This window comes from Cyanistes caeruleus, chromosome 2, assembly GCF_971803275.1.
Source record: "Cyanistes caeruleus chromosome 2, bCyaCae1.hap1.1, whole genome shotgun sequence".
NCBI classification, from domain to species: Eukaryota; Metazoa; Chordata; class Aves; order Passeriformes; family Paridae; genus Cyanistes; species Cyanistes caeruleus.
The window spans coordinates 105,784,189-105,798,383 of record NC_141702.1 but is presented as its reverse complement, the minus strand read 5'-3'; the positions used below and the strand labels follow the sequence as shown (position 1 = coordinate 105,798,383).

The 14,195-nt window shown below is 47.3% G+C and overlaps 2 protein-coding genes across 3 annotated transcripts in view; one reads left to right on the top strand and one right to left on the bottom strand.

The window, feature by feature from the left end:
* Positions 1-14,195, bottom strand: part of LOC111942001 (uncharacterized) — a 235,442-nt gene that overhangs the window by 63,635 nt on the left and 157,612 nt on the right. The gene's annotated exons all lie outside the window — the stretch shown is intronic.
* LOC147655090 (TOG array regulator of axonemal microtubules protein 2-like) lies at positions 4,856-8,039 on the top strand. Its single transcript, XM_086878900.1, has 3 exons — positions 4,856-4,920; positions 5,481-5,567; positions 7,729-8,039. The coding sequence occupies exons 2-3, from the start codon at positions 5,495-5,497 to the stop codon at positions 7,962-7,964; spliced, it is 309 nt and encodes a 102-aa protein (XP_086735026.1). The 5' UTR covers positions 4,856-4,920; positions 5,481-5,494; the 3' UTR covers positions 7,965-8,039.

The window sequence follows — 14,195 nt, the reverse complement described above, 5'->3', positions numbered from 1 at the left end:
CCGGCATCTCACACCCTTGGCCCACCAGGGCCTGGGCCTCGACACTTTCCGGTGTCGGAGAGACTGAGAAGAACCTGAGCAAGCTGAGCTACACCACTCGAAAAGGACTTTTTTTCCTGGATTTGCCATCTCATCAAACAGCTAGAAGTTTTATTGTTTAATATTATTCCATTTCTGTTAAATAAACAGTCTTTTCCACTTCTCTCCAAGGAAATGTCTTTTCCTGAACCAGTTGGGGGGAGGGGCTGTTTGAATTTGCTTTTCTAGGTGAACCCCATTTGGAGGTTCTCTCCCAGTTTTGCCCTGAAACAGGACAAATACAGTTCTTGGCCTGTCCCCAGGGACAGGGTCCAAGGCTGAGCTCTTACCTGCACGGGATGAAGAAGAGCTGCTGCACTTGCCAGCAACACCAGGGTCTCGCCATCAGCGCTTTGAATGCGGCTTTTGTACACACTCTGCATCCCTGAGCCGAGCAGCATTCCTGGGCATCTGCACTGCCTCTGTGGGCCAACATCCTCCAGGCACAGCTGCAGGAACGAGATTGCAAGAAGTCCTGGCTGAAGGAGTCTCCAGTCTGCTTCAGCCCTTCACCTGCGGCAGAATCACCTGGCACTGCCATGGGGGGAGTAAAGGGGTGGAGGGTTCTTGGCAGATGAGGGTCTCCTCCATTTGCTACTGCTCACTGGGCCTGATACAGCTGCTGTGCCTTCCCCCACAGCTGTATCAGGAGCCTGCCTGGAAAAGTAACACTGCCAGTGCAAGTGACAGCCACCCATCCCAGCCATGGCCCTGCCCACAGGGCGTCCTGCCTACCAAACTGCTCCAGTCAGGTGATGGTGGCCAACAGCAAAATACGTTCAAATGATGCCTTTTCCACATTCTGGCAAAATCATGGCCATACAGTGCACATGGTGGAGGCAGACTGCTCTTGGCAGAATGGGGGAAGCCCCAGCAGCTGCTCTCCCCACGGCTGGATGGCCACGGCAGCAGAGGCAAGTCTCTCACCGTGCCCACTGCTGTGGGGCCCCGTGCTTTGGAGCTGCTCCTGCTCAACTCAGGCTGCTGCTACAGCAGCAACATCACTTCACACATTTGATAACAGAGAGTTGGAATGGCACACAGGACTTGCCCCAAGAGCTACATAAAAACAAAAAAAGGGGGGAGTGGTCAGGGGAGTTAGAATAGTTTGCTCCTTCTTAATACAAGCATAACTAGACTTTAGCAGGGACATTGGGCTGATCATATTGGGGACTGGTTTGTAAGCCTTGTCTCTAGCAATTCCCACCAGTCTGCAAGATTTTTTACATACAAACATGTAGATAAATTTTACAGAACTTTAACGAGCAAGCCTGTGCCAGAACTCAAAGCACAAGACAAATACTCCCAAATCTGCCCCCCATGAGGAAAGGAAGCAGAAAAGCAGATGAAAAAAGCGCCATTGAAGCTAAATGGTCTGTGTTTATCCCATGGTCCTACCTTTTTATACAAAAGCACCTCAATTCAAACACACAGCTTTAGATCAAGGAATAAAGGTGTTTCAAGAGCATCTAAAGCCTGATTCCTATTACTTTCAAGGAAAGGTGGATGCTAAATTCCTTAAAAACCCAAATGTGGGTCTATTTGGGACTGCATCCTTCAAAACAAGGAGTGGAGGGTTAGAATTGCAGAACTGCTTCCACTGGAAAAGACTTTGAAGATCATAATGAGTCCCCCCCCAATAACCTGAGACCGCTAACCCTGCCAAGGCCACCACTGCAGCATATCCCAGGAAGGGATGCTATTGGCCTTCTTGGCCACCTGGGCATGCACAGGCTCACCTTCAGCCACTGCCAACCAGCACCCCCAGGTCCTTTTCTGCTGGGCGGCTTCCCAGCCATGCTGCCCCCAGCCTCTAGCCTTCCATGGGGTTGATGTGGCCCAAGAGCAGGACAAGGCACTTCACCTTGTTGAACCTCAAACAAGTGGCCTCAGCCCATGATCCAGCCTGTCCAGATCTCTCTGCAGAGACTTCCTACACTCCAGCAGATCAACAACCCCACCCAGCTTGGTATCGTCTGCAAACTGCCTGAGGTGCCCCTGATCCTCTCCTCCACATCACTGATAAAGATATGAACACAACTGGCCCCAGTGCTGAGCCCTGGAGAATACCACTTCTCACCAGACACCAGCTGGATTTAATTCCATTGAATTCCACCACTCCCTGGGCCTGCCCATACTGACTGTTTTTACCTAGGAAAGAGTGCATTAAGTACTTCAGTCTTTTCCTCATCCTTTGTTCTATGTTTCCCCCCACATCCAACAGAAGACAGAAATTCTCCTTAGCCCTCCTTTTGTTGCTGATGCAGAAATAGTTTTACTCTAAGTTGCAAGTTTCTAGGAAGAAATTCTTTCCTGTGAGGCTGGTGAGGCACTGAGAACAGGTTACCCAGAGAAGCTGTGGATGCCCCAAGCTCGGAAGCATTCAAGGCCAGTTTGGATGGGGTCCTGAGCAACCTGGCCTAGTGGAAGGTGCCCCTGCCCACATCCAGGGGTTTGGGAGTAGACAATCTTTCAGGTCCTTTCCAAACTAAATCATCCTGGGATTCTATGATTTCACTGCTGTAGCCAGATTAAACTTGGGCTTTGTCCCTTCGAATTTTGTTGTCCCTGCAAATCCTCACAACATCCTTAAAGTCCTCCCGAGTTGCCTGCCCCTTTCTCCAAAGACGATAAACTCTCCCGCTCTCCTGTGTTCCAGCCAGAGCTCTCTGTGGGACCCATTGCCAGTGGGACTCGTACAGAAAGCACGGAGTCAGGTCTGTCTTCCTGGGTCTCATTTCATAGGAACAATAGCTAGGAAATATCTCAATGGCAATTCTTGGCTGGTTAAGTTCATCTCCTAAATGAGGAAGACCATGCCCTCTTGCCTAAGGTATTAAAAATGACCAAGGGAAAGTTAAATACCAGAAATTAGTGCATCCTGTAGCTGCCTCTGCCATTGGCTTGCCTGTAACACAAAGCCAGCTTCCACATGCCTCCATTTTTTCCCTCTCCCAGGCAGTTCTACCTCCAAACTAGCCTGTTGTACAGTGGCACCAGGAAGGGCATTACTTATGGCACCTCCCCTCTTGGTGCCTAAAAGCTTAGTTGCCGAAATTCAGCACACAGAACCTAATGGAGGCCAGCTAAGTGATATGGAAAACACCAAAAGTAAAGCTAGGTACCCCTTTCTCACTTGCAATGAAACCCCTGCAGCTGGAATGACCATGGCAAAGCAATATGCCTGCAGTCTGGGGGAGCCCTGGATTGCAGAAAACCTGCTGGTGTCATCAAATGGAAATGAATCCTCTGGAATTCCCAGCTTCTTAGGATCATTAGCACCCAGTAAATCAAAACAGAGACCTCAGGCCTGCAGGCAAATCACTGTGCAGCTCCTCTTGCTACTGATTCCATCTCTCCCCATTTTTCTAAGTTCTTGGAGGCAAGGTCACTTAGGTTAGATACACAGCCTACAAGAAGTGTTCCTCTATTTTACTGCACAACTAATACATGTAAGATTACATATGCTAAATCTGTGTTGCCCTACTGTCAAACTGTCTGATTCAAGGAATTTCTGAAGCACCAAACTTTCTTCCTCAAATATTACTCTGTGAGGCAATGAGCATAAAGATTTAATGTTGAAAGCAACTTTAATTATGTCTATGAAAAACATTTCAACTATACACCATGCTTTGAGATGCTTGAACACATCATAAGCTTAAAAGTCCATATCAACAACCAAGATGAAGAATTCAAGGGGTTCATGATGTGCAACAAACCCTGAGCAGCCTCCACAGCATCTTCTGAGCGTGCAACACTAACCCAGATGAAAACTAACCCTCCCTTGTGTAGGAAGGGATTTGTGCAGCCTCCCCATCCAGGCAGCTTCTCTCCCTGCCTGGCTGCAAGGCTGATGTGTGGAACCCGGGCCTTGCCAATGGAGGCTTCGTTCCCGGTCTGTTCAGGGGCCTTGGCCCAGGAGCCCTGGCAGAGGCAGCGGAGCAGTGCTGTCCCCAGGGTCACTGCCAGGAAAGAGGACAAGGTGAAGGCCGAGCAAGGCTCAGCCTCACAAAGAAGTGAGGCAGGAGCTGGGCTGCTCTCTGGTGGTGAATGCCTCACCCAGTAGATGGGTTGATTGTCAAGGTGTGCATTTACCCCACTCACTTTGTCCCTTTTACCTGATCTGTATCTCCTGAATACCTATCAACAACTCAGAAGAAGAAGGCAAGGAGTTCATTGAGTGTGACATGCTCTGTTCACACTCTACAGCTTCATCTGACACAGCATCAACAACCCAGTGAAAGATGATAAGGGTTTCAGGGCATGCAACTGCTCCTGGACAGCCTCCACAGCTTCCTCAAGTCCATATCAACATTATTTTTGTCCTGAGATTTGGTGATACTCCTAAGAAAGTGAAGCAGAAGGCACCGGACCTGTTGGCCTGAGATCATAGGCACGCTAAAAGATGGGTTAAAGCCAGGGAAAAGCCCTGGGAAGCCTCTACAGCATCTTCCGAGTCTGAAACAATACAGAGGAAGAAAGCAAGGCGTTCATGGAGTGTGACAAATACCAAGCAGCCTCTACACCTTCCTCTGAATCCGCATCAACAAACCACAGAAAGAAGGCAAGCGTTTCAAGGAGTGCCACAAGCCGTGGACAACCTCTACAGCTTCCTCTGAGTCCATATCAACATTATTATTGTCTTGAGAATATCTATCAGCCACAAGAGGGTGAAGCAGAAAGCGCTGGACATGCTGGCAGAAATCATTGGCATCCTGGAAGATGCCTTGAGCCCGGTGATCATCCATTTGGTGGAAGGAATTACAAACAACTTGAATTCAAAGGATCCCGGGGTTCATTCTGCAGCTGGGAAAGCGCTGGAAGAATCCATTTCTCATTTAGGTAAGGCTGACCCCTGACATGGACTCTCCTCAGCTGTGTCTCTGCCTCTCCCACACAAGAGAATGCTGAGAGCCCTGACAGCTCTTGTTGTCTGTGGAACGCTGCAGCTGACATCCACCAGAAGCTGTGGAGCTGCAGTCCTTACACACCAGTGCCCCAACAGGCTTGAATGTGCATCAGCATTTCTCAAAGGTCCCAGGAGCCCTTGGCTCTGTGCTGCTTGTCTGAAGAGGAAGTCCTGGACTACAGCTTTGCTAGAATTCAGAGCCAAGGGGCTTTTGGAGTTTGCTTGGGCCCCATTTAACTTCCCAAATGAATAGCTTTGCTGTTGGCATGAAGGGACACAGGCCCCTCAGAGCTTCTGCAGAGCAGCCTCCTGGAAGGCTCTACATTTATAGGCATTAGCTGCCCATTTCCCACCTTCCTTCTTTGGCTTCTTTTTTCAAAGGTGAACTTACGATTCAGCAGCTTCATTTCCTTTTTTCAAACAGGTAGAAATCCAGCTGTCCTTTCTCTTATGACCTCTGCAGAGTGAGCAGAAACATGTGTTTCTCTTGTAGATAAAGTATCACTGATGAAAGAGTTTGGCCACAGATGGAGTCAACTGAGTGGCCAAGCTCTGCTGGATGTCACTGAGCGTATCACAGGTATGGCCAACCCTTTTAAGCCAAGAGGTCTTCCAAGGAAGAATGTACAGGGAAAGCCTGTGAATAGACAATAGAGTAATTCCTCCAAATCAGGACCTGCTGAGCTTGTCCCTCCTGCCCAACACCCATGGCAGGTGTATTGGGCAGATTTTCCTGGCTGCTGCCGTGGTGTGCAGCATCTGAGACGGGGCAGTGCTCGGCCTTGTGGCTGAGCTCTCACTGGGACATCTCAGAAGCCACCTTCAGGAAAGGGAAGGGCTAAAAATACCCTAGCTGGCTCCTCTCTTGGAAGTTCAGGGGCATCTGTGACCCTTGAGGGAAAGTGGTGGCAAATGCTGTTTCAAGGGATCAGTTTGTTTTGTCCTCACAGAATCCTTGTTTTGCTCTTGGAAGGTTTTGAGGCTGAACCCTGCAGGGCCTGGGGCTCTCAGCTTAGGTCAAAACTCAACATACATATTAGAGGCACAGATTTAGTGCAAGGGTAGCCTTTGTGGGCAGAGGGGCAGAAGCAGAGTGCTGAGGCTCCCTGCCTGTGCTGTCGAAGTGGCATTGGGCTGAGCATTTCAGGGAGTGCAAACAGTGTCTTCCTATGTCAGCGCTGTCCAAAATGCTACAAATGAAGCTGCTAATTGATTCCTCAGAGGAGCTTGCTATGGCAGCAACAGACAAGGAATGGAAACATGATCATCTCAATATATAGTAGAGAAGCTGATTTATGGCCTTGCTTTAACTGGGGCTAAATCCACCACTAATTCTGCCAGCATCTTTAAATGCAAGGTTTAATACACTTTGTATCTTCATTGTGAATCTCAAAAGGGCATGTTCAGCGATTGGGAATGTCAAAGGCGTGTTAAAGAGCAATTGAATAAAGTAGATCTCCAGGAAGAGGGAGTTTAGTTTTGCAGTTATTTTGATCTCTTTTTCAAATGAAGGAATTAAACATAAATTAGGGCTACTTTAGAAAGAGCAGAAGCGCTCTCTGAGATTTAGTAGGAACACACAGCTCTTTCTCTTCTCAACTTCCGTACTGACCAATGTCTTTAATTGCATTTCAACTCAAGTGAACTCCCGTTTTTAAATGGATACCATAACCCTTTTCCCACTTAGAAGCATTGGTTTTGGGTACTTCCAGGATCTGTTGAAATGTCGATGACTACTGGTGAATTAACAGCATAGAGAAAATGAAGTCTCTTCCATCACAGTATAGTAAATGGCTCCTACACAACATTTTGCCTGTTTAGAAAATGAGAATGGTCTCCAGACCATTTCAGCTTTTGATCTCTCAGACATATCTGCTGTGCAAGGAACCTGTTGGTAATCAGTCACTATGTTTGATATAGTTCAGTTCAGAAAACGAGCAGAGAGGATGCTTCAGGCACAATGTGAGGAAACACTCATGTTTTGGTTAAATTGCAGTCCCCTGGGTAACAGTTTTCTCTCTCTCTTTCCCCATTTCAGTGTGCATTGTAAGGAAAAATGCCATTAACATTGGGAGGGGAAATGCCATTAAAATGTGTAGATGCTCAAATGCCATGGCAATGGGGTCTGGGACATTATCTAAGACACCCTGGGGTTTGGAACAGCTGTTTGTTGGAAGCCACAAAAGCATTCTGCCAATGACACCAGCCAGTCACTGATGTTTCTACTCCAAATGTCAAGCAGCACCCACCTCTGGTGGGCTGGAGTTTTGAAGTGTGGTCTAGTACTGCCCTTTGCTGTGTGCCACTGAGCAAAGGGAAGAGCCAGATTAGACTTTTGGCACTTGACATCAAAGGTCACAAAAACTGAATCATCCTTTTTATTGCAAATCCTTCAATTGACTCTCTATGGTGCATGTCCACATTTTCAGTGTGGGTTTAGACAACTTCTTCATGGAAGTAAAAGGCAATTTGTCATATTCAGGTATTGTTCCTGCAGAATCAGATCATGAAATAATTTAGTAAAAATACAAAGTCTGCCACAGCTACAAGGCCCTGCTTGGAGAAATTAATCCTGGGGGGTTGCTGGTTCTGTTTCTGGGAGGATCAGCTGCTTTGCCCATTTCTGGCTCAAGAGGTTCTGTGTGCTCTTTCTCTGATCTTAGCCAGAGGCAAAACTTAGAAATAGATCCCTGTTTGCATTCAGGTTGGTGGTTAAGAAGCTTGTGTCTCTCTCCCGGCAGTGCTTGTGGAATGGGTTTATCCCAGGAGCCCTGAAGTCGTCCAGCGCTACGCCCTGCCCGTGCTCTGGTCCTTCCTGGGGAACAAGGCGCTGCCCGTGCGAAGCGCCAATGTCCGCACTGTGGTCACCAAGCTTGCCTCTGCCCTCTACGAGGTGATGGGCACCAAGCTGAGGAAGTGTGCTGCCAGCCAGCCTCCACATGTGTGGCAAAACCTCTCCAGCATCTTGGGCTGGTGAAGGCCTGATGCTCTCCAGGAAGATGACGAAGAGCTGACTTCAACACCTCTGGATGTGACATTTTTGCTGTGCCAACAACGACGAAGTACTGAGGAAGGGTTTGCATCCGCCCCCGCTCTCTCCAGAAAGTCCTTCCTAGTCAAGGCATGGGGGGCCTGAAGCAACTCCGGATTGAGGACAAGATGAAGGCTGAGCAGGGCTCAGCCTCACACACAGGTGAGGGGGGATCTGGGCTGCTCTCTGGCAGGAGGAAGGGTCTTGTGCCAGCCTAGAGAGCCTGTGCTCATCCCCAGGGAACAGTTCTGCCCTGCATGTGCCCCCTGCAATGAGCTGTGCTGCTGCCAGTGCCCCGTGCAGCTGTAGGGCTGCTCAGCTGTGGGGCAGGGACAGGAGCAGGAGGCTGCATGTGCAGCTGAGCCATGGCTGCAAAGCCCAGGGCTCTGGGCTCCCTGCTGTCCCAGGCCAGCCCAGAGGCCAGGCTGTTCCTGTGGTAGCTCTGTGCAAGTGGGGCAGGGTGTCCCCTGGCCTGCCTCAAGTGGCTGCAGGCAGGAGCATGTTTCCCTGTGCAGCTATTTAGAAGTTTGCAGAAATCTGTCCCATGATACGTGGAGCTCCAGGTGCTTTAGGTTTGCACTGCATTCTCTGTTATACTTTGTGTTTCCCTTTTGCATATCTGACAGGCTCCTCTCTTGCCAAGAAATTTTCTGTGCTTACTTCATGTGTGCTCTTACCTACAAAGTCCTTGCCTCCCATCCAGAAGAGCCCTCTTTCCTCGGAGCTCAGGAAGAACCTTCTGCCTCTCCGAAGAGTGATTGAAGAATAGGTTTAATGGCTTAGGCTTTATAGTTCGTTATGTTGGATATAGTATAGGGATAAGTCATGGGGTGACTTTACCTTTAAGGTGGTTGTGAGAGCTAAGGAAGTTGAAGTTGCTGGGGACTGAAAGGAGTCTCTTCTCCTGACCAATTATTGGTCATTACTGAGAACTGACAGCAATTTTAACCATTGAAAAGGGAGATCAACTTGTGAACCCTACCTTAAGATGTAAAGTCAGAGCACTCTTAAGTTCTTTGTTTCCTGGCTGTGAAGGGTGGTGGAGCTCCAGGCCTCCCGTTCCCCACCCAGGCCATGCCTCCTTTAATTCATGATAAAGTATGTAGGGAGGAATGGAGTGTTCAAAGTGTAAATTTTGAGTAAATAGTAGACTAAATATAGTACAGTGAAGTGCTGGAAGATTTGAAGCCTTGAGAGGCAATGAGAAAACTGTTTTCTAGTGAAGCTCACAGAGACAGATGAAGAAGACTTTTGCCTTTGAATAACTCATCCTTAAAATGCCATCCCTAGACTCATGGCCCATACACACCTCAGAGTGATGTGAAATAGGAGGAGTGAGCTCTGATAACAGCAGTTCTGGGCAGCTGACATCAGGACAATAGAAAACTATAACAGAAGTAGTTTTCTTGTGAGAAACTCCATAAATTAACAGAAAGAGACTTCTGTTTCTCTACAAAGACTGGTGAAAAGACTGTAGCAGGAATTGGGACTGTTTTAACCATCAAATTTCCAAAGTTTTTGTCTCTGTTTTCATGTGAACAAGGGAATAGTGGGTAGATGGGGGATAAAAAAGGTTTTTCTGGAAGTTTATTCTGGTGTTCTTATTGTTGTAGTTTGTTAATAAAGTTTCTTTGGTCCTTTTAAGTTTTATGCCTGTTTTGCTCTTGTTCTAATCCATATCTCACAGCAAGAAATAAGTAATTTTTTAGTTACTAGTTTAAAACCACGACAGGATAGTAGTATAGTATAGGGATATAGTATAGTAGGGATGAAGTGTTCTGATATTTTAATGTACATTTGAGGATACATTTTGATTGTAGTTTTTAAATTGTGATGCCATATTTTAATTATTTATATATTTTTGTAGATACAGTGGGTTTTTTAAATGTTATATAAGTTAAATTTTTTAAAAAACAAGCAGAGAAGGTGAGACTAGGACCTGCTAGGCTAGGGGAGATGTGCTGAGGTTATCAGAGTACAGCTCACTTGATGTCCCAGTGACTCACCACATCCTTTCCTCGCTGGGCCTCTCCTCTTCCTCTTTTGCCAGGTTTTCTTCGTGTCATTTGTGCTGCTGTTCGTGACTTGGCAGGGCCATCCAGTGACACGTTTGGGGCATGTCCTGGGGTGACTATGATACTGGTATCCCCAGTCTTCTGGTTTAGGTTATATATTAAGTTCTGCACCTTTGAGACTGGCTCTGAGAGCAAAGTGGGGGTAGAAGAAGCACGCAGCTTGTGTTGAAAGAAAACTCACCCCCCCTGCATCCTGCTCCTGGATTGTGCTCTCTGCAGCACGGAGAGACAGCGGGACAGAGCTTCTCTTTGGCTTTTAGTTAGTTTTAGTTAGCTGAGGCAGAGGAGTTCCCTGGACCTTTTTTTTTTTTTCCTCCTGGATCTGTGCAAACCTGCTTTGGACTGAAAACAAACCCAGACAAACCCCAGGAGCTCAAGCCCTTGGCCCACCGGGGCCTGGGCCTCAGCACTATCCATCACCAAAAGGACTGAGAAGAACATGAGCAATCCGAACTACACCACATGGAAAAGGACTTTTCTTCCTAGATTCGCCATCCCATCGAACAACAAGACGTTTTATTGTTTAATATTATTCAATTTCTGTTAAATAAACAGCTTTTTCCACTTCTCTCCAAGGCAATTATTTTTCCCAGACCAGTTGGGGGGAGGGGTCATTTGAATTTTTTTCCCTGGGGAAACCCCCATTTGGAGTTTTTCTCCCAAATTTGCCCTAAACTAGGACAGGGGACAATAGACCCAAAAGATCCTGTGTAGTCAAAAGTTTTCTACCTACATGTATTCTGTGCTCACAAAAGGCCTGAGCAAAGAAACAAAGAGAAGTGTGCCCAAATCCCAAAGCTTTGCCCCTTTGCAAGCTCACACCGATCTGGCTCAGAGGTGTCTTCAATCACAATTTCATAGGTAAGAAGAGCATGTGGGAAAAGATGCACTGCTTTGGAAAAGTCATCTGTATGTATATTTATCCAGGACAGCAGTTCAGCAGTGTTGTTTGCTACTTGTTTGCAGAAGGATGAGTGGATGTGAGGCCAACAACCAGTGATGAGGGTTCCTCAAATCTGTCTGTACTCCTGGGTGCCATTCAGCCCAGAGCTATGGGATAATCCCAAAGTGCATCTCACACACGTTCTGCCTCCAAGAAAAGCTTGGCCTTACTTCCTAGAGTCAAAGAAATAGAAGAGTAATAAAATGGGCAATTAAACTTGTCACTTTAGAATGACTCTCCTGCTTTTCAGTGTCAACCGAGGTTGTACCTAATGCTCCCACAGCTTGTTACAAACAAGTGTTTGAGATTGTTTAAAAGTTTTCCAGCAAGGTTATTGGTAAAAACCAGATTGAATATGAAACAACAGCTCAACAAAATTCATTGGCAACATTCACACTCTTACTTACAAATCAGTTAAGGTAAGGAAAACAAGGAAAAAAGCAACCAACAAAATGCAGTCAATGAAACCAGAAATGAACCAAGAACTATCTTTGTGTGTGTGTTTAGGTGTGTTTGACAAAGGAACATAAGGGACAAGGATAAAAAGGAATATGGCCTAAAAGCTTAACAGCACTCAAGCTTAACAGTAGTTAAACTGCAGCCTCCAGGAGTGGGGGTATCGGCCCAGGATCCATTGCTGATGGGCGATCCTGCGAGTGCAGCAAGCGTGAGAGCTCGCTGGCTCTGAGAGGCCCCACTCCGAGGGCGGTTGCTGCTGGCAGCCCCTGTGGTCCAGGAGAGCTCCAAGGGCCTCCTTTGGACCACTGTTCATGGGCCACAAGAGAGTGGGCCTCAGTCATAAAATGCTTCATCGTGGCCGCACTTTGGGTCAGCACCCGGCCTTTGAAAGTGTGAGAAGAAGGATGTTATGCCATGCAGGCAAGAAAAGTAATTTCCAAGGCTGTTCATAGAAAACCCCAGGAGCTCGTTAGACAGCACAAGTTCCTGGTGGCGCTCAGTGTTTCTGATAAGCTCAAGAGGAGCTGAGCCCAGGGGCTGTTCAGCAAGGCCAAGGACTAACCAGCGTTTCTCAGGTCACAGTGTGGCCTGACAAGGCTGGGGGGATTCACCACCACAATCTGAAGCATGAAGTTTTGATGTAGGCTAAAAAGCCGTGGCCCAGTGGAAGTGGGCTGTTTCCTCAAGCCTGTGGGAGAATCACTGTGCAGATCCTTGTGCTACTGATTCCATCTCTCCCCACTTTTCCAAGTTCTTGGAGGCAAGGTCACTTAGGTTAGACACACAGATCACAAGAAGTGCTCTTCTGTTCTTCTGCACAATGAATTAAAGTGAGATTACATGTCGTTGTCAGAGCAGACACGACACAAAGAAACTTCTTCCAAGTTTTTTATTTGTGCCCATACATAGCATTTTTATTGCCTTCTGACCTCACAATGCATCCCATCTCATTGGCCATCATCACACCACCCCTCAAGTCCATTGGTCTAACCACTGTTTTGAGCAAGCATCCCCAAAAATCAAAAATACAGATAAATCCTGGTTTTCCATGGTGTTTTTTGCAGCATAGGTGTTCTTTGTTTCCTTCTACCTTTATCTTCATTCTCTTCTTCTCATGAACACACAGGAATCTTGCTGGCTTCTTCATTCTGTCAACTCCTTATTCTGACCCCCAGCCCACCGTGGGCCCTGTCCACAATTACACATCCAAAATAGTGTACTTGTATGGGCAAACTGACTGATGTGAGGAATTTCTGGAGCAGCAAACTTATTTCCTCAAATATTAACTGTGTGAGGCATGGAGCACAGAGAAAGGATTTAATGGCAAAAGCATCTCACATAAAATGATCTTTTGACAAATTCTGCCCCGAGCTTTCCTTAGGAGGATCTGAAAGGCTCCATGTCCCTAGCAAAAGCTCCTGCAATGGCTGCACGCCAGCAGAGCAGGGCTCTCAGCTGTGAAACAAGTGCTGCCACAAGCAGCAGCTTGGCCAGGGCAGCAAATCAAGAGGTGGGAAGGAGCTGATCTGAAAGGCCAAACCTTCTCAGCTTCTTCTAAAGGGGCTGCAACAGTTCCTCATTCCAGTGAGGTGGAGTGCTGGACACCACAGCTCCCTGTGAGGACTGGACACAAGGTTGCTCCCGCTGAGTGCTGTGATGGTTTCTGCAGGAGCTGTGGGCTCCGGAGTGTGCCAGACACAAGGAGGAGAGAAGGAGCCAAGTGCACTGACACACCTTTGCCTTGAGCATAACCCAGCCTTGCCCAAACACACTGAAAGCTTTCCCCTTTGGCCCATGGCTGGAAATGTCAGGTCAGCTGTTTGACAACTCAGGTATGTTTGTTGTCAAGGAATTTCCCTCAGAAATACTGGGTTTGTCTTCCTCTGTGCCTTCTTCTCAGCAGCCTTGGGGATGCTCCTGTGAAGCCATCCGTCTCATGCAGTTGGAGACCTCTGAAAACAGCAGACTCTGGAATAAGTCATTTCCTTTAAAGTGTTCCAACCATCCCTTTCCAGCAATAAGAAATGAATACTAATAGATGGAAGTGGAAAAAACCCAACAGTTTACTAACAAACAGAATGCCAACAAAGCAAGGAAAAAAAGGGAGGAACTTTTAGATATCAAACTGTCAGACCTCACCGTCCCCCCACTGGAACAAAGACCCAAAATGCCGAAGGAAAATCCCGCCATGATACGCATTACAAAGTGGAGCCAGGTTCTCTCTCAGGAAAACCAGGAGCTATCACAGAGCTGTTCAAGGGGCAGATGAAAGCTCAGTGGCTCCTCTGGCATCGAGTTTCTCCCACTGACACAGCTCTGCGGAACAGTCACAGCAGGTGAAGCAGCTGGGCTGGAGCCCCTCGGTGTCTTTTCTCCCTGGCACGGCTCAACTCACAGACTCTTGGGCTGAGAGCGGCGTGGTTTGTGCCAGCATGATGTCCCTGGTCTCGGATGTTATAAATAATGCAACTCCCTAGTTGGTTAAAAAAGTTAAAGTTATAATGATGTTTGTTTGTTGCGTATGATTGTACGGGTGTACGGAAACATGAGGTAGCCGGTTTTGAACAATAGAAGGGGTTTGAGATTAACGAAGGCAGAGCAGAATGGAACCTTCTAGGAAAATGAAGTCTCAACCCCAGATGACGTGTGCATCCTCATTGGCTGAAGGAACGGACCAATGGAGCGTTGAGTTTTGGAAAT

What these genes read in the sequence shown, in the direction of transcription:
- LOC147655090 (XM_086878900.1), top strand. Translation starts at nt 5,495, where the DNA reads ATGAAAGAGTTTGGCCACAGATGGAGTCAACTGAGTGGCCAAGCTCTG. An exon ending in TGTCACTGAGCGTATCACAG is followed by an intron (nt 5,568 to 7,728) that starts GTATGGCCAACC and finishes CTCTCCCGGCAG; the next exon opens with TGCTTGTGGAATGGGTTTAT.